General features: G+C 36.3%; 4 protein-coding genes across 4 annotated transcripts; 1 reads left to right on the top strand and 3 right to left on the bottom strand.

Annotated features, from left to right (window-relative positions):
- Nucleotides 1–1233: 1233 nt before the first annotated feature.
- Nucleotides 1234–5387, bottom strand: LOC110697188 (transketolase, chloroplastic). Its single transcript, XM_021874534.1, has 7 exons — nt 4808–5387; nt 3927–4017; nt 3585–3690; nt 3203–3485; nt 2813–2961; nt 2582–2735; nt 1234–2504 (listed from the first exon to the last, which is right to left on the bottom strand). The coding sequence occupies exons 1-7, from the start codon at nt 5279–5281 to the stop codon at nt 1545–1547; spliced, it is 2217 nt and encodes a 738-aa protein (XP_021730226.1). The 5' UTR covers nt 5282–5387; the 3' UTR covers nt 1234–1544.
- A 1124-nt stretch (nt 5388–6511) lies between these two features.
- On the bottom strand, nt 6512–8747 carry LOC110697189 (40S ribosomal protein S20-2-like). The gene is made up of 4 exons (XM_021874535.1): nt 8609–8747; nt 8394–8527; nt 7485–7598; nt 6512–6994 (listed from the first exon to the last, which is right to left on the bottom strand). The coding sequence occupies exons 2-4, from the start codon at nt 8500–8502 to the stop codon at nt 6852–6854; spliced, it is 366 nt and encodes a 121-aa protein (XP_021730227.1). The 5' UTR covers nt 8503–8527; nt 8609–8747; the 3' UTR covers nt 6512–6851.
- Nucleotides 8748–10269: 1522 nt separating this feature from the next.
- Nucleotides 10270–14395, bottom strand: LOC110697186 (chloride conductance regulatory protein ICln-like). The gene is made up of 7 exons (XM_021874533.1): nt 14087–14395; nt 13873–13996; nt 12973–13105; nt 12765–12824; nt 12619–12681; nt 11746–11840; nt 10270–10683 (listed from the first exon to the last, which is right to left on the bottom strand). Exons 1-7 carry the CDS (start codon nt 14251–14253, stop codon nt 10606–10608), a joined length of 720 nt encoding a protein of 239 aa, XP_021730225.1. The 5' UTR covers nt 14254–14395; the 3' UTR covers nt 10270–10605.
- A 2011-nt stretch (nt 14396–16406) lies between these two features.
- On the top strand, nt 16407–19872 carry LOC110697185 (probable calcium-binding protein CML13). The gene is made up of 2 exons (XM_021874532.1): nt 16407–17078; nt 19526–19872. The coding sequence occupies exon 1, from the start codon at nt 16617–16619 to the stop codon at nt 17058–17060; it is 444 nt and encodes a 147-aa protein (XP_021730224.1). The 5' UTR covers nt 16407–16616; the 3' UTR covers nt 17061–17078; nt 19526–19872.
- Nucleotides 19873–22871: the final 2999 nt, after the last annotated feature.

Here is a 22871-nt window from a genome sequence, read left to right as displayed (position 1 = left end):
GCTATCTTCAGTAGTAGGGCATATCTTCCCTTGATTCAAAGCAAGAAATTGGAGCAGCTAGCGCTAAAGCAGGAAATGGGAGCAGCGCTACAAACAGTACAGCTGTAAGACTGCATTTGTACTGTTATATCAGGTCACCGCAGAAATTGGCAACGAATGGAATGTGATTCAGAACAGCAACCCCTCAGTGAATTGAAGTCGTTTTTTTTTTTTTTTTTTTTTTTTTCCAGACAATCAACATCTGGTCATCTCAGACTGTTATCAGCAAGACTCAGAACCTTATAACCTTCCCTACAGTAGTTCCTGAGATACAGAAATCTTATGTTAAGTGAAAGAAAATTAGTGGCTGCATCTAGTTAAATTAACAGGTTGTTATTTTCTGAAAGAAATAGAACAAAAACTTAAACAAAGTATTGGAAGATCAACACTTGGTGTTTTTAGCTGTAATTTTCCAAAGCATTATGTTGTCATCTTCCTCTTCTTCATAGTCGTCAAATCTGTAGGCTTTGCAAACCTGTTCCCCCAGCCAGTCTGTTCAGTCTACTTATTTCGATAATTGAGAGACTTCGTAAAGAAGAGGCGCATCTCTGAAATGCCTCTACAACTTCTGATTCATTCTCTATCTCCCGATCTCTTCTTACTTTTATGCAGAGATAAGTCAGACTATTTGTAGGCACTTGCATTGTTGGTCCGCAGGTACCATAATTTGACACTGACAGAAGTATCATCTGCTGTTTTCAATATTTGGAATTTTTTACTCTCGATCAAGTCCAGCATTTCAAGTCTTGGACAATGAGGAATTGACGTCAGATTTGGGCATTTAATTAATTACTACGTATGTATGTTTTATTAACCAAATGGCGATCGAAATATGTACTTGTAGTTGTAGTTGACATTATTTACTACACTGACATCCTAATCGCTGTTTAGAAATATGTACTTCGTATGTAGCAACTACGAGTATTGATTAAGACTTCTCCAAAATTATTAGTCAAGAATCTGAAGACCTCGTCAAAACTCAGAAGTCACTGCAAAAACCAGGGTATTTTAGTGAAGTTCTTAGCACAAGAAGTTTCTTATGTACTAGGCAAAATAAAAGAACATAAGATTCTAACATTAACATCAAGTACTTTTAGTAAGGAATTACTGTGATGCACATCAACAAACCAACCAAACATCGTACAAAGATACGAGGTTGAATAAGCAGCCATATCTCAAGAAAACAAGTACTAATTGAATGGGAAGAGAAAACTGCTTCACATAATCGGCATCACTGTCATTGTTCCTTATTAGAAATATGTTGTCCATACTTTAACATTGAATGCAAGATTTAAATACAAATCAACAAACATTCTTACTGTAAGAAGCCTTAGAAATTCATCTAGACAAATGGAACGATCAAATCCGCTTTCTTTACAGTAACTAATTTTTTTTTCGATTTTACTGTAATACAGTACTCACTAGATTGACCAGGGAGCCTTGTCTACTTGATCAGTTAACAAAAATGGAAAACAGGAGGCAAAAAGAATCTGCAGCACCGTGGCCTAACAAACTGATTTTGCCGCTTCAACAACTGCCTCAACTGTGATTCCATACTCCTTGTATATCCTCCCTGCTGGTGCACTAGCTCCAAACTTGTCAATACCGATTGCCTTCCCCTTCGATCCCACTATCTTGTGCCATCCGAAGGTTGATCCTGCCTCAATGCTTACTCTTGCTGTAACATCTGCAGGAAGGACACTCTCCTTGTATTCATCTGATTGCTGTTCGAACAGCTCCCAAGACACAAACGATACAACTCTAACAGATTTTCCTTCTTTTCTTAGCTCATCACCAGCTTTGGCAGCAATTTCCAGCTCTGAACCAGTTCCAATCAGAATAACATCAGGCTTGTTGCCTGAAGAGTTGTCTGAGATGGTGTAACCTCCTTTTGCAACTCCTTCAATGGATGTTCCGGGCAAGTTAGGAAGTTTTTGCCTAGAAAGAGCAAGAATGGATGGTGTCTTTCTGTTTTCAACAGCAACCTTGTATGAACCAGCAGTCTCGTTACCATCAGCTGGGCGGAGCATTAGAATGTTGGGCATGGCACGGAAACTTGCCAAGTGCTCGATGGGTTGATGGGTGGGTCCATCTTCTCCAAGCCCGATAGAGTCATGGGTCATAACATATATGACTCCAGACTCTGACAAGGCAGAGATCCTCATTGCTCCTCTCATGTAGTCAGTGAACACAAAGAAGGTAGCACAGTAAGGGATTAGCCCAGGGCTGTGAAGGGCAATTCCATTGCAAATGGCTCCCATTCCATGCTCTCTAACACCAAAACGAACATTCCTTTCTTCCGGTGTGTCCTTTTGGAAGTCTCCGAACATTTTTAGTAAGGTCATGTTTGAAGACGCAAGATCTGCACTACCACCAAGAAGTCCTGGAAGAACCTTTGCAAGGGCGTTTAAGCATTGTTGTGACAGGTTTCTGGTTGCGTCACCTGGGGTCTCAGGTGTGTAAGTCTGCAAAAAGAAAGTAAACAATTCTATGAATCCAGCAATTTTAGCTAGGAATGAGAGATGATGAAGTAGCTACTCACAGGAAGAGCTTTCTCCCAACCAGCAGGCAATTCACCAGTAATGATTGACTTGAACTCTGCTGCTTCTGTAGGATACTTCTTCTCATACTCTGCAAACTTTGCAGTCCACTCAGCTTCCAAGGAAGCTCCCTCAGGGGTATGGCGGCTCCAGTGCCTGGGGAATTAGTAAATTATAAGTTAGTATATAACAATACTAAATAAAAGGAATGAAAGTGCAATTATGTTGCTTACTTTTTCACCTCCTCTGGAACGTGGAATGGCTCGTAAGGCCAGCCAAGATTCTGCCTTGTAGCCTCAACTTCCTTAGAACCCAATGCACTTCCGTGCACACTGTATGAGTTTGACTTGTTAGGAGACCCAAAACCAATGGTGGTGGTAACCTGCATATACAAAATGCTTTAATCATCTGTCTCACCTATTTACTACACCCTCAATCGCATATGAGAAATAGAATTTCACTCATTGGATGAAAAAAAAAAGCCGGTAATTATTAGTCCAATGGCTAAAACAGTCAAAATTTTCACATATGAATAAATGCAGCGTCATGCAAGATGCAACACATCAGATAAAGAATACTATAACAAGCAAAGCCTTAAAAGTTGCAATGAACAGAAAAGAGACCTTGATCAAAGTGGGTTTGTCCTTGACAGACTGAGCTTCCTTAATAGCAGCACGAATTTCATCGTAACCAGTGTTACCATTCTTCACCCAAATAACATGCCAGCCAAGGGCCTCAAACCTCAAATCAACATTCTCAGTGAATGCAATGGCAGTGTCACCATCAATAGAAATGTGATTATCATCATAAAGGGCAATCAATTTTCCAAGCCCCCAGTGACCAGCAAGCGAGCAAGCTTCCTGGGCAATTCCTTCCATCTGGCAACCATCACCAAGAATGCAGTATCTGAAAGTTCAAAGATTATAAGTATGATTATACATGCAGAAGTAATCTGACAACCAAAAACACAAATTAGCAGAGCAAAATAAACAAAGAGGGTACTACGTGTAATGATCAACGATTTCAGCATCAGGTTTGTTAAATCGAGCAGCCAGATGCTTCTCTGCAAGAGCCAAACCAACAGCATTGGCTATGCCCTGACCAAGTGGCCCTGCATAATGTGAAATGCAATGAGTTTATCAACAGCATTAGCATTAACTAATTCATCAATAGTGATGGACCATTTTTAATCATATCATGGAATTTTTAGTATGTTGGGGTTAAAAAAAGATTGTATTGAGATTATATGTAAAAGTTTAGCGATTAACCAAATCTGTTCATCGGTGTTATAACATGAGTTTCTCCCATTGATAGTATTTTCATTAAACAAATTAACAAGAGGCCAACCAGTTGTAACTTCAACTCCAGGTGTCTCGAAATTCTCTGGATGACCAGGAATTCTGCTTCCCCATTGGCGGAAAGTCTTCAAATCCTCTTCCTGTTACAGAGTTCATATAATGTACTAACAGTCAGAAAACACTTATATATGACTATAGGAATCATAGATTTATGGAGCTGATTAAGAACATACTTTCTCTGTTCCATATTAATTGTCGTGTAAGGTTATGCACACAAGTTTAAAGAGTTAATCATAAGCATTTTGATTTGTAATCAGACAAGTAATGATGCATATACAACCATACAATATAAACTAACAAATAATAGTGAATCAATATTATCGAGGGAACATTAATTAGCCACAATGACCTTCTGACTTTCTAAGTAGACAAATTACTGGTAATTAAACTCATTAGTCTAAAATCCCCTCATGCCAGCAAGCTTATTGTTCAGCCACTCCCTAATTATCAATTACATGAGCTACTTCATCATTGTGAAATTACTAAATTTATGATTGAAAATTCAAGAATAAAAAACAAAAAGCATATTTCAAGATAAACCAAAATTCAAGTACATGATCATAACCCCAAAACTACCAAGGAGGTCATGATGTAAACTTTTATCACTTAGACATGCTTAGCTCGATTTTCGTAACACATCATCCCAACCCCTGTGATTAAGGATATGACATAATTTTACAAATCAAACCTTCATATATTTATTTCATTTCTATCATCAGATACCATAAATAGTAGCTTGATGGAAAATTAAATTTGAATCAATCATTCTAAAAGTAAATACAGCTTTTCATACAAAAATTAGCAAAATTAATAATATCATAGCAATAACAAATAGGAGAAATCAAATTAAATCATAGACAAGGGACTAACCAAGACACTGTCATAGCCTGCAAGATGAAGAAGAGCATACTGAAGCATACAACCATGACCAGCAGAGAGAACAAAGCGGTCACGGTTAAACCAATACGGGTTCTTCGGGTTATACCTCATGATCTCATCATACAATATATGTCCCATGGGAGCACACCCCATAGGCAAACCCGGGTGACCAGAGTTTGCCTTCTCAACAGCATCAATAGCCAAGAACCTTATGGTATTGACAGACTTTTCGACAAGTTGATCAGTGTCTGTCGATTCCAACGCTTCCACAGCCGCAGCCCTCACAACGGTTGCACGAGGCGCAGCACGCCTCCTCCTAGAGGAGGATGACTTAAGGAGCACTCCATTGACCTTAGAGGTTGTAGGGACAATAAGGGAGGATGTAGGAGTGGTAGTAAGGTGTGTTTTCGGGTGCGAAAGGAGTGTTTGATGAGATAGTGTGCTAAGAGAAGAAGAAGCTGCCATTGATATTGGTTTTGGATAATGAAAATGGCAATCTTACTTCTTTCTCTCTTGGTTAGAAGATGGGATAAAAGAGTGGAAGATGGGAGTGTTAGTTTGTTGTGGAGGGGAGTATTATGAGAGGATGAGGAGAAAGAAGTGGGGTCCAATAAATCTTGTTTTGAAATATGTATGGCCGTTGATAGGAGGAGGAGTGATGGCCGTTGGATTAGGGCATGGGTGGATCTTAGACGTTGGTTGTGGGTAGGAAATGATAGGCTTTGTGTTTATTTTGGAAAAGTGAGGAAAAAAATCAAGGCAAGGGAAGTAGCCAACCACGAATTGTTGATCTTAACAATTAACAAGGAATCGAAAAGGTGAATATGCCTCATTCCATACCGTTTTACAAGTGGAATATCTAGGAAATAATACATGGAAATATGGCATGTGAACATCGTCGAACATAGGGAATATAAGCATAGGCGATACGAAATTTTACCTGGTCCTGTAACAGGGGTGACAATGGTTGAGACGTCTATGCGATTCATACATGATGAAACGTATTAGCTCATTTCATTTTTTGTATGTTGGGTTCAAGAGAGCCGAGCCACAAACATTAAACTAAAATACATTACATTGTACTACTGAACTGAAGTTCCAACGAAGGCTTAAATTAGAAGCGATTCTTTATAGTTTGTACAAGTATTTGATAATGTATATGCAAGTCTCTTCGAAATATGACTTTTCATGGTTTTCAGTTACTATTCGATGTTATCGAGGAGATAGTGGGAGGGGAAGCAGCATAGCAACTTCAGTCTATAATATGCACAATAGAGTCGATACACTGACTTCTGCCTGCAGATCAAAGCCTTCAAAGGCATCAAGGCATGCCCAAAACTATACTCTCCAGTACAATTCCAGTTCAGATGGAAGGATATTGTCCCACAAGTATCCAGAAGAAGAGCTTGAAATGTTGCTAAAGCTTCCATCTTTAGTACTCTAGAAGATGCACTACTGTTAAGCAAATACCACCATTTTCAGGGCACTAAGTTCAACCTTTCAATCAAAACATTAACATATATATAATGTAGCATTTTTTTTAATCTTATTATCTCCCTTGTACTGCCAAAAGCCTAAACAAAGTTCAAGTTTCAGCGTTCATAATCACTCAAGTACAGCACAAGTGTTGAACAGAGTGGAATTAAAATAAATTTGAAACACTCAAGTTAACTAATCCAAAACAGAAATCCCCCCTAGAGTATCAAATGATCATCTTAGTCTCACAAAAAGTAAATGAAAATACAACTCATTCGGTGTCACCGCTCCTCAGAAGAACACAAACAAGTGCTACTTCGGAGTAACCAACAAAATTTTGGCATTGAACAGCCATACTCAAATTGGATAGTTCTATAGATAAAGCATTACGAAATAACGCATGTTCAATGCTTTCAAAAACATGATAAGATTGATAACATTAATAACTAAATGAAAATATCTCTTCAAACAAACAATTCAGTTATCTCCAAAATTCTGAGTAAGATGGCACCACTATATATGGCAACAACTATGAAAGCCCTAAAGCATAGCAGAACATCTAAGAGTCTGCAATTGTAACCTCAACCTCAACACCAGGTTCAATGGTGATGGATGTAATCTGCTTGACCACATCTGGGGAGCTGAAGAGGTCAATGACTCTCTTGTGGACACGCAACTCAAATCTGTCCCAGGTGTTGGTTCCTGCAAGATTAAAACAAGCCACAAATGTAATTATACACAGAAAATGTGCTAAAAGAACATCCTGCAAGAATTCAACAGGTACGAAGACAGACCATCTCACTAAATTTCCCTCAATACAATAATTACTCCCAACTCCCAACAAACAATACATATAATGTTTTAAGAAGAATATATGTATGTTACAATCACAAAAATTTAATTGTTTCACAGATTGAATTCAAATCACAGGTTATAAGTAGCTTTCATTTAAACAAGAAACTTGAATAATGTTATCAAGGGAGAGAAAGCAGAGAAGACCTCTTGTGTTCAATAATGTAAGCAAGGACTTTCCGAAACAATCCAACATCAAAAAAATCAAACTAGTTCATCCATCTATTACAATTATTATTTATTGTCCTCAAAGAAATATTAGGACTTAATTATTACAATTATAATTTATTAAGTCCTCAAAGTTATATTATAGGACTTAGTTATAAGAATTGTGACATACCTTCACCACATGGGGTTTTCCTTGTTGTAATCTTCAGAACCTTGGTGGGCATCCTTACTGGTCCCTTGACTCTAAGACGCTTGTCCTTGGCACCACGTACAAGATCAGCACACACTGTTCAACATATCAAGCCATGCAAAATCAAATTTAGATACAATTAACTCAAGAGTAAGCAATTTCTAATACTGATAGTGAACTCCACAATCATAGTACAGCAATGACTCAAACACGTAGCTGCAACTAATTTACAGCTTAAGAACACTAGCAAATTACAACTCAAATGTAGATACATCACTATAGCAAAGTCTACGGCAAGGATGTCCTGTCTCATGTAGAGCTTCATCAAATGCCTCACTTCTAAATTTGATTCAGTTCCCTATCAAAAATTGTTCAGTTACAATTTTCGAATATTAGGTTAATCAACTGGTGCTAAAGTAAGCGTGGCAATAAACGTGTAATACCCAAATCTGAAGTAGACATACAAAACCTAGTCAATCAAACTAATCCATAGATGCATTGCTGCTAATTCTTCGTACTCATTTCAAAAGTTTTGGGATACCGACATCAGATCATCTTCAACATGATATTATCGTTTCGGCAAAACAAATCCAATCACCAAAACACAAAATCCAAGGTTCACCCAAAAAAAAATTCCAAAAATTCATCACTACATTATAGCCCAAATGAATAATCTCATCAAAATAACATACTAAATAAACATCACAAAATTCAACTACTACCTAATGAATAAACGACATCAAATTCATTCAATTATACAAACAATTAAAACCATAAGCTAAACTTCAGCTTAAAAGCTAATAATAATCAATAAAGCAATAAACTTGATAACAATAATTACAACAAATTCATAGAACCCCAAATCAAAAACAAAACAAAACAAAAGAATACCTTTCTCGAGATTCTTGACATTCTTAGAAGAAAGAGTGATTCTGATCTTGTGAGTAGGCTCAGGGGCTTCCTCCAAACCAGGCTTCGTGGGTTTCATGGGGTACGCCATTTTTGCTGCAACCTTTGCTGTTTACCTACATATAATTAACAGAAATTAAGATGAATTTTCCATTGAAATACAATGATTAGCTTATAGAAGAGAGAGAAAAGAGTACCTGAGTGAGGCTGAGAGAGGAGAGAGAAACAGGAAGACCTAGGCAGTGCGACGGCAAAGGCAAAATGGAGAGCAAAGTAAAGAAGAAAGGGTTTGTATAAATGTCACAACCAAAACCCTAGATTTTCTTATGGGTTTAGGGCCGGCTTTTTTTATTCTGGTTTATGGTGGGATATACTATTGGGCTTTCATAGTGAAAGGGCTTCTACTTTCATTTGGTTGTTAAGGTGAGAATTATATCATGAGCCATTTAGCTTGAGAATAAAACTATTGCGTTTAAAAAAATAAATAAAAAATAAAAAACAACAACAACTATTGCGTTAGACCTGTCAATTCCTGATCCGATCCGATAACCCACCCAACCCGATTCCAAACCCGTTTTACTGAGAGAGAACCCAAACCCGACCCAACCCAAATGACCCAAAATAGATCTGATTTGACCCATTTATCATAATTTGTAATGATAACCTTTCCAACCACTCGAACCAAACGACCCGAAATTTGACTCAAACCCGACCCGTTAACCCGAATTGACAGGTCATTTGCATATCGTGGTTCTGAATGTATAAATAGTATTACGTAATTGAAATTTTTAAAATTTATCTTGTCTTTCATATATAAATAGAATTAATGAAAATTATGTTGTATTAATTATTTTTCAAATAAAGTTGGACTTGGATTAGGTTGATATGAGAGATGGTCAAGCACAATACAAAAATAATCAAACTCGACAAAACCCTAACATAGCACGAAAGGCACGTTAATGGGTTATGGGTCGTGCATGAATTTCATTTACCAAAGTTGGTTGGAGCCAGCCAATCAGGCACGAGCACGACAATCCAATCCTCTTATTTTTGACTAATTTTGGATACTATAAAAATTATTTCCTTGTAATTGGGTTTGGCTATGCAAGGGCTTTGAAAGAAAGAGGGTTGGATTGACAGCATTGTCCATTTGCTTCATTAAAAGAGTGTGTGATTGTGTGAACGTAAAAGTGTTTTGTCCCTTGTCTAATTTTTCAAAAATCTTCTATGTGTCCTTCACTCCTTTCCTCTGTTTATAGAACCTTGGGCATCTAGTTTCATAATCACATTATGGTCATTTGTTCATGGATTTAGATTGCTTGATTTCTCATGAATTGTTGGACTTCAACCGCCTATCTACTCGTTTCTGATCATCGTACTATAATGAGTGATTACCTGCAAGTTAGCCATTTACTCATTTGAAAGTGTTAAAAATTGCTAAAACCTCCCATTGTTGGGATAAATAATGATTTCGACCAACTTGAGTCTTCACAATCACCAATAAAGATTTACTAGTATATGAAGTAAAATATTATTCCTAGGGGAACAAGTTTTAGAGATACACTGTAGAATATTACCAGTTTTAAAAATTTAACTGCATTATTTAGATTTTACAGGATGCATATTAGGTATTACTTAAGGCGAACATGTAAGTTGATACAAATTATACGCATACACAATGGACCCAATGGCTCAGCAAGGAGTCAAGGACTCAAGGGTAGAAGATAAGAACTTTATTGATTCAAACGAGTTAAGGTTAGTTAAAATAAGTTCCGATAAGGGACCCAAATATCGTGTTTGGCTAGTGGGAAGAAAGCATGATCATTTTCAAGGGTCTCAGAATGCAAGTTATCCATGATTTCACAGAAATTCTTGTAGCTTGGTAAGGCCTTCAAAATCTCGAGTTAACAAAACTAGTTCTTCATCCCCCATAAATGGACAGGATTTGCACAAAAACTCTTAACCACACATTATATATGTGAGCGCTTACAGTTACATGTATATAAAGCTCTAGCCTGTTCTCAATGTCTTCCAGATTTAAGCACAAGTTGCTAACTATTACCAGTCAATTACACCACAAGATTTAGCACTATACAACCACAATCAACTTGCTCAATGCTTGATTTCCCTGAAAGTTGGGTCTCAAAATCAGAACTAAATTTATATCTATAGAAACATTTGCATTTGCTGTAGATCACTGGCGGCCATTGTTTCTATCATGTTCATGCTCCATTTCTTCTGCATCTTCAAAACATTGGTCATTGATTTGCAGCTGGAACAGAAAAAAAACATTTTTAATGACGGCTTTCTATTATATGCTAGACTAACAGGTGGGAAGATTCATTGCTGAGACATTGAAGTAACAGCAAAATTATGGGATCAACAAAACAAAGACAAATCAATATCTAGGTCAAACCAGCCTCAACTTAGATGGACAAAACGCATAAAAAACAAGAGACAGCTAAACATGTTCCTGCATGGCGGACTTGGTGGTAAGGCCAGGTAAAAGACAGCACAAATCAACATCAATTTTGAGTGTTCTAAGGATTATTATAGCCAACTAAGGATACATATTCACTCGAAATCTCCTGGACATAGATGCCCCCGGCTGAGGTCATTAGTCTTTATCTCAATTAAATAAACCTAGAGCCTAATATTTCAAAGGTGAAGAGAGTAGGGCAACTTCCCATCTTAAAGCTAAACATCAACACTCCTCAATATAGCCACAGGTTACTACATAGTCTACATGTATATACCTACAATGAAAGAGAGAATAATAAAAATGGAAGCTTCATAGTCATACGGAGTAATTTCACAAAGTTATTCCTGTAAAAGTTTACAACACACTCAATTGCTCCCAATGCCTCTCTTTGAAAACCAGAAAGTATCTATCGACATAGCCAGAATCATAAAAAAAAAAAAAAAAAAAAAAAAAAAAAAAAAAAACTGTTCCACCCAAGAAAAACACAGACAACAAACCCAGATCACAACATCCAAGAAACTTTAAATAGACCCTGTTTGTTTGTAATTGCTGCATAACATGGATTCAGGGAAATACTAGTAGGGACTTAGCTCCACTTGACAGTTACTAACATATATGGTTGGTTACTCAGTTTGATTGGTCTCAAACTCTTCCTAATGATATCAAGTTTATTATTTAGGTTAAATAGGACAGTATGTGAGACCTTCTCAGACTATCCAAGGGCTTGAAATTTAATATTGACAGAGAAAGGCAAAAAGAGATGTATTAATAAAGCTCTTTTGATCATAAGGGCAATAAACTTTGAGATCAAATATAAATTATACAAGTATGCATTAACATTTGTAAACATACCTGAAGTACATTTTGTGCCAAGTCATGATCGCCATTTGAATGACCTATTGAATCGACAAGATTCTCTGAAAAAGTCCAATTAGAAGCATCTCCTCCTGTTGCAGAACAAAAGTCATGAAATCAGTAGGAATTAACCCAATATGGTGGTAAAGGGAACACATGAGACAGGAAACATAAGAGAGCATCCCCCAATGCAGGTAGGATAAAGGGGCTTGAGGGCTGGAACTTATCCTAGGTTAGGAGCATCTTTCCATACAGGTCATGTATACTGTATAGGGCCCTGACCAGGAGTTAGGTGTTTGTATCTAACAATTTTTCTAGGGCCTGGAGTCTAAGTGATTTAAATCAGGAATATCTTTCCGGTCTTGTTCTTGTATAATCACTTGATTGTGATTTGGAAGGTAGAATTAGGAGTAATTGAATTTTTTGTTTCCTAATTAACTGAGTTTCCTAAGAGTTCTAAGTAATGTTATGCTCCATAGTTCTAATAGAATTAGATTAATTGTCATTCTTGTCTGCCTATTTATTAGGGTTTTGAGTAAGAGCTATATATCTTCATGGTGAATGTGCACAGAATGCAGGGGCCACCAATGAGAGAGAGAGCATTGTGAAATAATTAGTGAGCTAGCTGTGAGGGGCAGTATGAAAATTTTCAAACATGCAGAAATTCATGGAGAAATCTTCACGCGAGGTTATTTGTATTGCTATGTTGATGTCTTGATGATAAATAACACAAGGTGGAGCGGTGGACGGGAGCCGTGGAAGAGGTCATTTACCATACAAATACTGTATGTCCATTGTTACTTTATTTCAAAAACACAGCACTTCACTAGCTAAAGGTTGCTAAATCTGCTAGTGAAAATTGACAGTTACCTAATGTCTCAGCATTTAACTGGTCAGCACTGAAGATCCAATTGTGCTCCTCTTCATCTCCACCTGAACGTAGAATAGGAATCAAGGTCAGTAGACAAGATTGATAAAGCAAAGTTATCTTCAATTTGCATTTAGAAGTTGTTTACCTAGTATGGGTTCAGGATTCAACTCGGCGCATTCACAGAACACCTCAAACAAAGTTTCCACTATCAAACATAAACATAATGGTATTAGGAACATATTAGAATAATCAGGAGGATGCATGATATCAACCCCCCCCCACCCCACCCCACCCCACCCCACCCAAAAAAAAAAAAAAAAAGAGAGAGAGAGAGAGAGGAGAAAGAAATATACATTGAGTAGGATCTGATGGAACAAGCCTCATTTCTTTGACCTTTGATAATCCAGAAGACCAATCAACAGTTTCCTGTTGCTCTTCATCTTTATCTTCGTCTTCGTCTTCGTCTTCATCGTCTCCAGTTTCAATCTACAGTTGAGAATGACAATCATAACTTGAAATCAGTAAGCTAGCTCAGATACATGATTCCAAAGTAATAATCAACTGCCTCAACTAAAAAATCACAGAGAAACAGAACACTAGTCCTCATACTTCAAAACATTAATCTGATAGTTTAGTGTTTCAGTGAAGACCACATTTGGGAAATGAACGCTCAGGACTATTTGGTAAAATCAAGGCCCCTTTCATCACTAACCTAAGGTGAGACCCTAGTTCAACTCCGGGTTGGTGCCAAGACAAAAGTGATAATAACTATCCAATAGACTGCTACAAAAACCATTTTCCAAATCATTAGGGTACGGTACAAGAGAATCAAGCCATCAACCAAACTAGAACAATAAAATCTTTACAGCTTATCACCAACTTGATTCTCTCATACCAACAAACAAAAGTGCATAATTTCCTTTATCTGCAAGCCACGAATGGTTATTACCTCCAAAACTAAGTTTTTTAAATCTTTCAAGACCATTTTCCATTATCAAATGACGTGTGTTTACTCAATTGTCCATAATGCTAATCACATCAGCAGAAAATGCTAATCAATCATCTCAATTCAATTAACACGAGCTCCCGCGAGCAATTTACTACTGCTCAACCAATTATCAACTAATACCTTTACAAACATACTCAATTAACACATAAATCTACCTTCTGGAATCAAGTAAGGCAAGAAAAAAAAAAGAAAAAAAAAAAAAAAAACACAAAGAACATAAAATTCAACCCAACAAAAAAAAAACCTGGGTGTAAATGCAAGGAGAAGGATAAGCTTGAGGGTCTCTAGAAACAGCATGAAGCGAAATCGAAACGAAATCCACAGCATAACCTTTGCTTTTATCAACATCGCTCAACCATATTACTTTCCTACAATTACAAAACACAAACAAAAATCAAACATTTGCAATCGAAAGAAAAACAAAAAGGGGGAAAACTGGTGGAGGAGAGAGAAAATACTTGGAGGAAATGTAAAGAGTGCCGGGTGATTCAGGGGAGCGAGTTCCGAGGACAATGGAGACAGAAGGTTGAATGTGCATAAGCACTTCGCCATTGTCGGAGTCTAGAATTGGTTGACCTACGTCATCGTTGGCTCTTTCGGTGAAGATTCGAAGCCCTAACGCCATTTTTGAGAGCTCTGAATTAAGGAGTTTGTTTCAGAGAGAGTGATTTAACTAGGGTTTTAGGCGTTTTGCAGTTGGTCTTGGTTTTGGAAGGAGGGAGAAGGAGGAAAACTGGAAAAGGGTTTTTGTTTGATCGACAAGGAGGGACTTTTAATTGACCAAAACACCCCCATAATGGTAGAAATAAAGTTGTCTCATGCCTCGTTATTGGACAAATGCGTCATTTTGAATTTTTACACTATCTCATTTAGTTTAGAGATGATCAAGGGGCAAGGCGAGGCGGGCCGGGCTGAGGGTTAAAAAAATAGCCAAGGTTCAAAAATGTTTGTCAAAAACCCACAAGCTTGGATCAGACCGCTTTTTAGGGTTGAAAATGCATGTCAAAAATAGATTTAATTTGCTTATGAATATTAGTCAAATTTATACAATATATTAAAGTTAAATGAATTTATAGCCTTCAGTTTTGGACAATTATTTGTTTTTCTAGACTTGTAAAGAAAAGAGGATGAGATGTTTTTCATGGACCCCATGAGACTTGAGTGGTTAAAATCAACTTTGCTTTTACACTACTATCAATTTTAAATAAGGAAAAATTGGTCGCAACACCGTGAAGTATGGGTTAGGTGCACTAAGCACCCTAAACTTTGCGTAGTAGCCAAAACGCCACCAACTATGGTATTAGGTGCGATGTGTGACTTAAAAGAAAAATTACGGCCACTTATTTATTAGGAGGAGGTGAATCTTTACTCTTCAAAACAGTTAAAGAAATGGTGAACAGTTCCTATCCACTTGGCACTCATAGATTCACCTCCTCCGGGGTAAAATAAGAGGCCGAAAATTTTCATTTAAGGAACGCATCGCACCTAACACCATAGTTGGTGGTATTTTGGCTACTACACAAAGTTTAGGGTGCTCAATGCACCTAAGTCATACTTAAGAGTGTTGCGGCCAATTTTGCCTTTAAACAAATACATACACATCTTTTTTCATCAACTCAAGATCAACCACCACAATCAATTAGTGGAAGTGGTTGTATATGATTGCAAACAACATTATATAACCCTCGAGATGCATCATTTGAGTTTTCAACATCGAGTTTCGAGATCTCTTAAATTGGTCCAATTTTGTGTATTATAGCCTTTAAAATTTGCATTTAGAGAATTTATGAACTTGACAAAGTGACAAGTTAGGTTAGACATCAACATGTTTTTCAAGATTCTCATAGGAACTAAAAACCTTGGGAAGCATACTTGATGCCCAAAACTATTTCATTCATGCCTTCACCCACCTTGTTATCCTTTTTTAAGATGCATTTCCTTGACATGGCCTTGCATTGCATTTCATTGCCTTGGTCGTAAGGCAAGCCAAAGTGCCACCTATTATTGCGAATAAAAGGTGTTTTTTTTTTCTTTTTTTTTAGAACAAGGTGTTTTATGTCTTATATATATATATATATATATATATATATATAATTTATATGTTTGCTTCATTATAGTATTGAGATTGCGCATCTTAGATTGAAGACCATTATATTTATGTGTCAAAAGAAAAAAGGCTTATTTTTTTTTGGTGTTGCTTAGCCAAATTAACAAAATTATAGGTATCCCAACAAAAACAAAAGAGTTTGAGTTTTGAAGGATTTGGGATATTTTCCATATCCACACGTTTATAGTTTTTGTGTGCATTTAGTGATATTTGTGGCGGACATATGTTAGATCAAGTCATTTTCATGCTTTGTGTCACTAACTCTCATGTCAGTCTGACCCATGCTCAACTCTATATAATGTGCTGAAATATCACTATAAAGAAGAAATTTGTTGCTAACTTGTTACAATTGAGGAGATATTTGAAATTGTGGGTTGAGTTTAATATATTGAGATACAATCAGACAAAATGGTTCCCAATAAAAACTAGTTAAACACCACACAATATTATACGTTTATGCATAGCGTGTTTAAATTTGAATTGAAATTGTATTTAACGGTGTATTTCAATTTATACCAATCTTTATTAATTAATTTTAAATTATAATTACTCCGCTAATACATAAGAATACGAGGTGAATATGTTATTTTAATTGTTTTTTTTTAAAATTATTTCTTGGATTGGAAAAATTGAAATTTTGAATATGTGATTGATTACTCTATTACAAAAAAAAAAAAAAACAAAAAAACATAGCCCCGTTCATTCAAACCTCAAAAGACGCAAATTTTCGAGGAGAGAGAAAACAGCAAAAAGCCTTCTCCTTTTCCATAACATCTCCACCTCTCCATCTCACAAACACAAACATTCCCCACCGTCTTCATCAAAATCCCAGTTTTCCACCCCACAAAAATTCATCAAAAAACAATCAAACCCAGAAAAAAATGGGCAAAGATTTGAGCGATGATCAAGTAAGTTCCATGAAAGAAGCATTCACCCTTTTCGACACAGACAACGATGGCAAAATCGCACCATCTGAGCTCGGAATTCTGATGCGTTCATTGGGTGGAAATCCAACACAAGCCCAGCTCAAAGAAATCATTTCCCAAGAAAAATTAACAGCAGCTTTTGATTTCAACAGGTTCTTAGATCTAATGTCTAAATACCTGAAACCTGAACCTTTTGATCGTCAACTTAGGGATGCATTCAAAGTGCTTGATAAAGAGGGAACTGGGTTTGTTGCTGTTTCGGATCTGAGGCATATTCTTACTAGTATTGGTGAAAAGCTTGAGCCTGCTGAGTTTGATGAATGGATTCGTGAGGTTGAGGTTGGATCTGATGGTCGAATTAAGTATGAGGATTTCATTGCTAGGATGGTTGCTAAATGAGCTCTTTCTCTCTCATTGGTAAGATTTTTTGAATTTTAAAAAAAAATTAATTGGTTTTTTTCAATTGTATTTTTATTCATCTGTATTTTGAATTTAATTTTAGGGTTTTGTGATTTGTGGGTGTTGGGTAATGCTTGATTCTGTAGTTTTTGATCTGTTTATTTGTTTTGTATGATTTTGTTATTTGTTTCTATTTTGATTTGTGGATGATGGGAACCTCTTATAGGGTGTATTGATTATGTTTCGAAGTTTTGTTGTCGGAGTATAATGGCTAATTTTAGGGAAATGATGAATGTAGATCGTCGGCCTGTGCTTGCTATCCATGAAATGGTGGTGGAAAACTGAAATAGATTATGAAAAATTATGGTATTATGTATATAGGTACCATTTAGGTTCTGAGTTGGTGTATTTTTGGGGTTTAATGATGAATTGCCTTTGAAAAGTTTGTTGAAAAGGCGATATTAGTGCATGTAGGAGTGGTTTTTGGGGTGTTAAATCTGTAGGAGATATTGCAAGAAGAGGGAGATGTCAGAGAATTAGGTTACGATCATTGGTCAGGGACTCAGGGTGATGAAGCTTATTTCACCAGGGCTTAGAGCCTTAGATACTGGTCAGGGACTCTGAGTTGGTGTATTTTTGGGGTTTAATGATGAATTGCATTTGAAAAGTTTGTTGAAAAGGCGCAATTAGTGCATGTAGGAGTGGTTTTTGGGGTGTTAAATCTGTAGGAGATATTGCAAGAAGAGGGAGATGTCAGAGAATTAGGTTACGATCATTGGTCAGGGACTCAGGGTAATGAAGCTTATTTCACCAGGGTTTAGAGCCTTAGATACTGTTGCTTGAGAATAATTGGTGTTTGGTTACGGCTGGGAAAAGAGTGCGAGTGGCTTAATTTCCAGGGAAGAGAGAGCGAGTGGCTTATTTTCCAGGGCTGAAAGAGCGAGTGGCTTATTTTCCAGGGCTGAGAGAGCGAGTGGCTTATTTTCCAGGGCTGAAAGAGCGAGTGGCTTATTTTCCAGGGCTGAGAGAGCGAGTGGCTTAAGTTAGTCCTATTATGGAATCTTTCTAAGAGCTGTATATAGCCAATTAGTGGAGACCTTTTATACTTCTTGTGGAGCGGTTCTTTTAATAAGATTGAACAAATGCCAAGCAAGCCATTAAAGCTTGCCATCTAAATGTTGTCTGTAGAGAAGGTTATGTGTTGTCTGATATACTTATGCCTATTGGCTTTAATGAAGTAAATTTCTTTGCTACTTCCCCTCTTCTCATTAATCAAATAATTGACGGTGTTAGATTGTTGATAACAAATGTTTAATGGTTCAAAAGAAGATTAAGCTGTTGAGACCGTAAGTATGTCTGAGTTTGCTTCATCTCTCTCTTGTTGTGGAACATTCCCACATGAGTTTGTTAACAGATATGGTGTCACTTTCAGCCATTGGCTTTCACGTTTGAATCATGAGCCCTTTCTTTGAAAATTAGCCTTTGAGAATCCTATCTTACGTAGAATGTTTTGATTAGTATAGTCTTAGGGAAGTTTGTGTATTGCCTAAATCATCTTTGTGGTGGTTTTTCACGTGTGAGATTTTTGAATGGCTAAGCTTCCATGAGTTAGATGACGAATTGTCTCTTTACTCTGAGATGTATAGAATTTTGAGGTTAACATTGTTAATCCAGCCAGGGTGAGCATTCAATTAATGATAAAAATAAGGATGGAACTGGATATGCTGTAACTTAGACATTTTTTTCTGGGATGTAGAAGCTAGAGGCCAAACAATTGTTCTGGGTTCTTGAGGAAAACAATTGCACAGAGTTAATTGCTTGTGTCCCAACTCCCATATGATATCCTTGGGAGTTGTTCGAGTAGATTGATTTTGGGAGGTATGTTCTTATCAAAATACACGCCTTTAAGGTTAATGCCATTAGTGGAATCGAATCCTTATGCTTAGGTGTTCTGTTTAATATTTATATTATGTTATGGCAGGGTGCAGTCCAAAGGCAGCCTCAGGTCACTAAGACCTGTCTCATTATTTGAGACTTCATTTATAATTTTGGTAAAGAAATGGGTCTCTTGACATCGTTGTTTCTTGCCGAATTATCTGGCTATTAATAATCTTATATTTTTCTAAACAGTGACCAAAACTTGTTCCTTAAGCTTCCATCTGTAGTATGATAAAAAAATTTCAAGGCAAAATTAACTATGCCTTAAGTGGTCTCTTCTTGGGTTTCTGCCCATTTCACGGTCGTTATTGTTTCTGAAACTATGTTTATGATTTTGCTTGCATAAGTGATTAATCTTCTGATGGAAGCATAGCTAAACATTGATAGAGATTTTTCTGGTTTTCATGTAAATGGAGGAGGACAGTTTACCTGTGGAGCATAACCTTGCATTTCCGTCTTTCACTATTGTTTTGAAGCTCATATACATATATATTTCCAATAATAACACGCTCTACTTCTTTATGCAGGCGACCCTTGGAATCTCTGGTTTTTGTTCTGCCGAAAGGGTTGGCAAGCCTATATTTTCCTTGCCTTGTATGGTTATTGGATTCAAGTTTAAGTAGTGTGCTACCTCTAGCTTTCTTTCTCTCTTCTAAACAGTTAAATTTTAGTTTATTTTTCACCCTTCTTTATATTGTTAATTTAAGGTTTGTGTTTGGCTGACAAATTGTGCTTGTATTTGGAAGAATCACGATTTGTCTCTAATTATCATTTGATGACGTTTCTCATGTCCTTTGGCAATCTACTTTATAATTATCTTGTGTGTAGCCCTTGATGTAAGAACGCCAGAAAAAAAAAAATAAAAAAAAAAATTGAAACATTGTTGAATTGTCATTCAAAGTTAATATTATCGCCCTCTTCAGTCTTCCCTACTGCAAATATATGTCTACTTCTCAAATGTGATCTCTCTGAGCAGCTTTACACCTGCTAAGTTTTCGCTCCTTGCCTTCTTTTCTGAAGTATTTATCTTTTCTCTCGCTGTTTTCTGCCATTTTGAATTTCGAGTAATATCTATTACTCAAACTCAAACTTTTAGCATCATATAGACTCTGCAAGTCCACATTGTGCAGCTTAAAAACTTAATACTATATTTAAAAGAGGACATTCATGCAGAAAATGTAGTTTGCGTTTCATCAAACAAAAGCACAGAGACAATCTTTGATACAAATTGCTACAGATCGAAGATAAGCAATTATTAAGGTTTCAGAAAATCCTTGTATCTAAAGCAGTTAAGTTACTTAGCCTAAGTAGTTGGTGAAGACGGCGGTGAGTTAGGATTCTTGCTAACATACTTCCTCGCCCAAACATGCTTTCCATTGATGGAGAACTTTGATCTGCCTTGCTCACTAAGAACCATGTCCATTGCCTTTGCATCGCGCACCACCAGCCTTGCATAAAGAGGTTGTTCCTTTTCACCAACTTCTTGCATTTGTAGTGTCTCAATTACATCTCCGAAAGACCTTAAGATGTCAATGATTCATTGAAAAAAATGAAAATTAATTAGTCAAATCAATATATATTAGTCAAGGCGAAAGGCAAAATTACACACTTGAAAACATGCGCAAATCAAGTTACAATACGGAATAATATTTTATTTAGTGCAAAAATTAATGAAGGGTGCACGGTAAATAACACCTAATAAATCTAAATTTCACGCAAATCTGTTTAAAATCAACTCCTCAAAGAAGAGATGGCAATTAATTAGACAAACAAGATATATCAATCACACACAATTATACAAATACAGTACGAGTATAACATAATCAAATGACGCAACAAATTACTCATTTAACAGTAACAATTAAAAATCCGCTCTATCCAATTTATATATCAATGCATACATAATAATTATGTACTAATATTACAACTAATTTACTTAATGCTACGAATATTGGGACACAAAATAATTGTCAAGTTTCTTAAGGTCAAACACCAAATTCAAAACATACAAAAGCAAAATATACAAACAATAATTGTTTATTATGAACTAAATTAACATGCAAAAATAAATTATAAAGGAGGAACGAAAAATACCTATTAATAAACTCACGCAATTCATTTTCAAGGATAGGATAGCCTTTGGAAAATGTTAAGAAAACCGTCCTTTCACTTGGAAGAAGAATTGGCTTCTCATCAACATTATGAACTAAAGATGTTTCACTCAATTGCAATTCCGCAAGTAATTGTTCCACAAAATCCTCTTGTAGAACTTGTGATTGAGCCTCTAAACCATAATTAGAAGGACTAGCACCAACCCCTTGAAAAAATGAATTATGGTTCACCACATTAAATTGATCACCTTGTAAGGGCACATTCAATTCCCCGACCCTAATAATATTAGGATAGGGAACCAAATTTCCGGGAGGCAAAGCGGGGCGAGGGGTTGGAGTTGGACTAAAACCACCATTTCTACCACCAATGACACCGGGATTAGGACTACCACGAACACCAAGTTCGGATGGCTTAGGGACACTTTGATTGTGTTGATTAACCGCGATTGTAGGCCTATTTGCTAAAGCAATTTGCATAAGGTCTCGAAAAGCCCTAGCACAAGTATGCTCAACAAAATGACCAACACCAAGAAGAATCCTAATACGATTCTCATGAAAAAACTTAAGGTCAATCACTTCCCTACTATTATTCCCTACAATGCTTTTTATCATAGGAATATCATTGGACTGAACCAATAAAGTGTCGGACTCTATTACCTTAAGACATATAAAAGTCTCCTCGAAAATGGCCTTAAAAACATTATCATGATACTTCACGATATTGGCTATGTATTGAGCCATGTTAAGCCGCTCTAGCCACATCCAAAAGGCGGTAGCATGCATGGCTTCCACAGGCTCACGGCCCATGTCGAAGACTAGCCTAGCAAAGAGATGGCGGTCAATGTTGTGAAAGGCAAAGTACTCTTCTTGGGTGATTGTTGTATCAAGGGCAGGGGGAGATGATGAAGAGGAGGAAGAGGCCATTTTTCAATTTTTAATTTAGTGCTCTATTTATTTATTTATTTTTTTTATTATTTTTATTGTATGTTTTAGTATGAAAAATAAAGATATTATATATCAAAGAGTTTATACATACATGAAAAGGTGCGAGTATGAAAGAAATTAACAAAGAAAAGAAAATGAAGAGGTTCCATGTTGTGAAATGTATTGGATTACTATCTACAAATATGGAAGATAATAATTTGTGATTCATGCCAAAGTAGATACAATGCAACTGTTCATTATTTTAATTATAATTTTTTCATTTTAAATGAATCATTTTCAAGTGTTATAATCATAATAGGATTGGTTTCATCCAAAAAAATTTAGTTGATTTCCTACCAAAATAAAATTAAAGATAGGTGATTTTCTACCATAAGTAAAAATAAAGATAAATTGATTACATGAACCAAATGACAATAATGTAAGTTTCTAATTAAACTTATGAATACAATAATTGTACTCAATTATTTAAAGTAGAGAGTAATGCTTTTAATCATGAAAATTGAAGTAAATAAATAATTCATTGCTAAGAAAAAATTAAGTATCTAAAACCTTGGTAAAATTCGACCACCAAGAATAAGCAAGTTAGAAATAAAATGGTAGCCGAAACCTCCGGCCAAGTTCCGCGTACGCGGCGGGGATATGGTGGTGATGGTGGTTGAATTGGATTACACCTAATGACTTTTTTTTATTTGAAAGAATTACACCTAATTACTTAAATGTTGTGATTATCTCTTTTGATTTGTTTCCATATTATTTGATTTATTTGATTATTTCCTGATTATGTTGATTTGCTTCCTTTACTAAAGTAACATTATTG

Source organism: Chenopodium quinoa, unplaced genomic scaffold (assembly GCF_001683475.1).
Source record: "Chenopodium quinoa cultivar QQ74 unplaced genomic scaffold, ASM168347v1, whole genome shotgun sequence".
Taxonomy (NCBI): domain Eukaryota; kingdom Viridiplantae; phylum Streptophyta; class Magnoliopsida; order Caryophyllales; family Amaranthaceae; genus Chenopodium; species Chenopodium quinoa.
Note: the sequence above shows the minus strand (reverse complement) of the source record. Positions and strands in the feature narration are given on the sequence as shown.

Excerpts from the sequence above, each read along its gene's own strand:
- LOC110697189 (XM_021874535.1), bottom strand. The coding sequence starts at position 8,502 with ATGGCGTACCCCATGAAACCCACGAAGCCTGGTTTGGAGGAAGCCCCT. Across the intron at positions 7,599-8,393 it reads TGTCAAGAATCTCGAGAAAG|TGTGTGCTGATCTTGTACGT; the intron begins GTATTCTTTTGT and ends TATGTTGAACAG. Across the intron at positions 6,995-7,484 it reads GAAAACCCCATGTGGTGAAG|GAACCAACACCTGGGACAGA; the intron begins GTATGTCACAAT and ends TTAATCTTGCAG.
- LOC110697185 (XM_021874532.1), top strand. The coding sequence starts at position 16,617 with ATGGGCAAAGATTTGAGCGATGATCAAGTAAGTTCCATGAAAGAAGCA.
- LOC110697188 (XM_021874534.1), bottom strand. The coding sequence starts at position 5,281 with ATGGCAGCTTCTTCTTCTCTTAGCACACTATCTCATCAAACACTCCTT. Across the intron at positions 3,691-3,926 it reads TGGAGTTGAAGTTACAACTG|GGCCACTTGGTCAGGGCATA; the intron begins GTTGGCCTCTTG and ends CACATTATGCAG. Across the intron at positions 2,962-3,202 it reads ACAAACCCACTTTGATCAAG|GTTACCACCACCATTGGTTT; the intron begins GTCTCTTTTCTG and ends TTGTATATGCAG.
- LOC110697186 (XM_021874533.1), bottom strand. The coding sequence starts at position 14,253 with ATGGCGTTAGGGCTTCGAATCTTCACCGAAAGAGCCAACGATGACGTA. Across the intron at positions 11,841-12,618 it reads GTTAAATGCTGAGACATTAG|GAGGAGATGCTTCTAATTGG; the intron begins GTAACTGTCAAT and ends GTTCTGCAACAG. Across the intron at positions 10,684-11,745 it reads TGGCACAAAATGTACTTCAG|CTGCAAATCAATGACCAATG; the intron begins GTATGTTTACAA and ends TTTCTGTTCCAG.